At 62.9% G+C, this 1,354-nt stretch overlaps 1 protein-coding gene across 1 annotated transcript; it reads left to right on the top strand.

The window, feature by feature from the left end:
* Positions 1-325: 325 nt before the first annotated feature.
* Positions 326-1,346, top strand: D7B24_006937 (uncharacterized protein; the record flags this gene model as incomplete). Its single annotated transcript, XM_028641057.1, has 2 exons — positions 326-669; positions 797-1,346. Coding segments are annotated over 2 exons (894 nt in total), but the record flags the coding sequence as incomplete, so codon positions are not given.
* Positions 1,347-1,354: the final 8 nt, after the last annotated feature.

The raw sequence follows: 1,354 nt of genomic DNA on the forward strand, positions 1-1,354 counted from the left end.
AAACAGGTCCGGAGACGTATTGAAACTATCTGACACTAACGCACAGCGCATCACACCCACCCTCGCGCAACGCCAACAGCCAATTACTCCAGCGAGGTCATGGATAGAGGCGTCAGCACGCCACTGTCCAGTGCCTCCAGCGTGGACGGCGCCACCATCGGTCCCTCCATCGACAGAATGTCCTATTGCCGCATAAGCTTCTTACACCTGACCTGCGTCGCTGTGCCACAACACGTACTCGACGATCGACGTTTGCGTCGGTCAGTCTCTTCACCCGTGTGTCCAGGCGATGCAGCATCTGCAGTATGGCCATTAACGGGTCGCGATGGGCGTGCGGCCCGGATGGGAAGAACTGCGAGGTTCCGCCCTCCGGAGCGTTGTCTCCGTCTCCCTCAAGTTTGTCAAGACGAAGAAGTTGGAAGCCAGGCGGACAGATACAGCGAGGGTCTCGCGTGCCGTTGGACGGCCGGAGCGACGGCAGATGAGCCACATGGAAGGGAAGGCGCGGAGGGGAAAGAAGAGGAGGGCGAGGAAGAAGAGGAGGAGGAGAGGAAGATGGGCAGGAGAGGACGGCGAAGTGGGCGAGGAAGATGGGCAGCAGAAGAAGGCGAAGAGGAGAAGACAGCAAGAAGCAAAAGACAGTGATACGATCAAGCAAGAGATAGCTGCGTAAGACGCCAGATGCAATCACAACGTTACAGTCGCCAGGACAGAAAGCCGACCACGCCGGTTCGACAACTTATATAGTTTGTCGACGGTGCAATGGCAGTTCGATGACAGTGGCCTGCCGTCACAGACACCAGGTCCAGCGTCGCACTCATGCCTTCGCGGAGCAGCTGGCCGTCACGGTCTGGACGACGGTCATGGTCGACACCAGCGCCGACACAACCGTGGCGACCACAGTCAGCCCCGGCGATGGCACGACCTTGGACGCCATGCTGACCTGGAAGAGCGACGACGACTCGTCCGCCGCCGGGGGCACGCTCGCTTGCGCGCCGGGCGTGGTCTGTCCGTCCAGGGGCGCACCAGCCGATGTCGTCGATGCGCCCGCCGACGCTTGCCCCGTTCTGGTCGACGTGTGGCTCGCGGTTGGTGATGCCTGCAACCCTGTGGAGGACGTCGCCGACGCCAGCGACCCCGACCCCGACAGCGTCGCCCCCGTTGGTGGCGCGCCGTCTGACTCGGATGCTGATCCTTCCGTGCTCGTCGTGGTCCTTGCGCTGCTTGAGCCGGGTGCGCTGCCTGAGCCGGGTGTGCTGCCTGAGCCTGGCGCGCTGCCTGAGCCGGGTGCGCTGCTCGACGCGACGCGAAAGTCGGTCGTCGTCTGCGTCACCAGCGTCGGCACCGTCGAGAC

The sequence above is a fragment of the Verticillium nonalfalfae genome, assembly GCF_003724135.2.
Source record: "Verticillium nonalfalfae strain VnAa140/NRRL 66861 chromosome Unknown scaffold_516, whole genome shotgun sequence".
Lineage (NCBI taxonomy): Eukaryota > Fungi > Ascomycota > Sordariomycetes > Glomerellales > Plectosphaerellaceae > Verticillium > Verticillium nonalfalfae.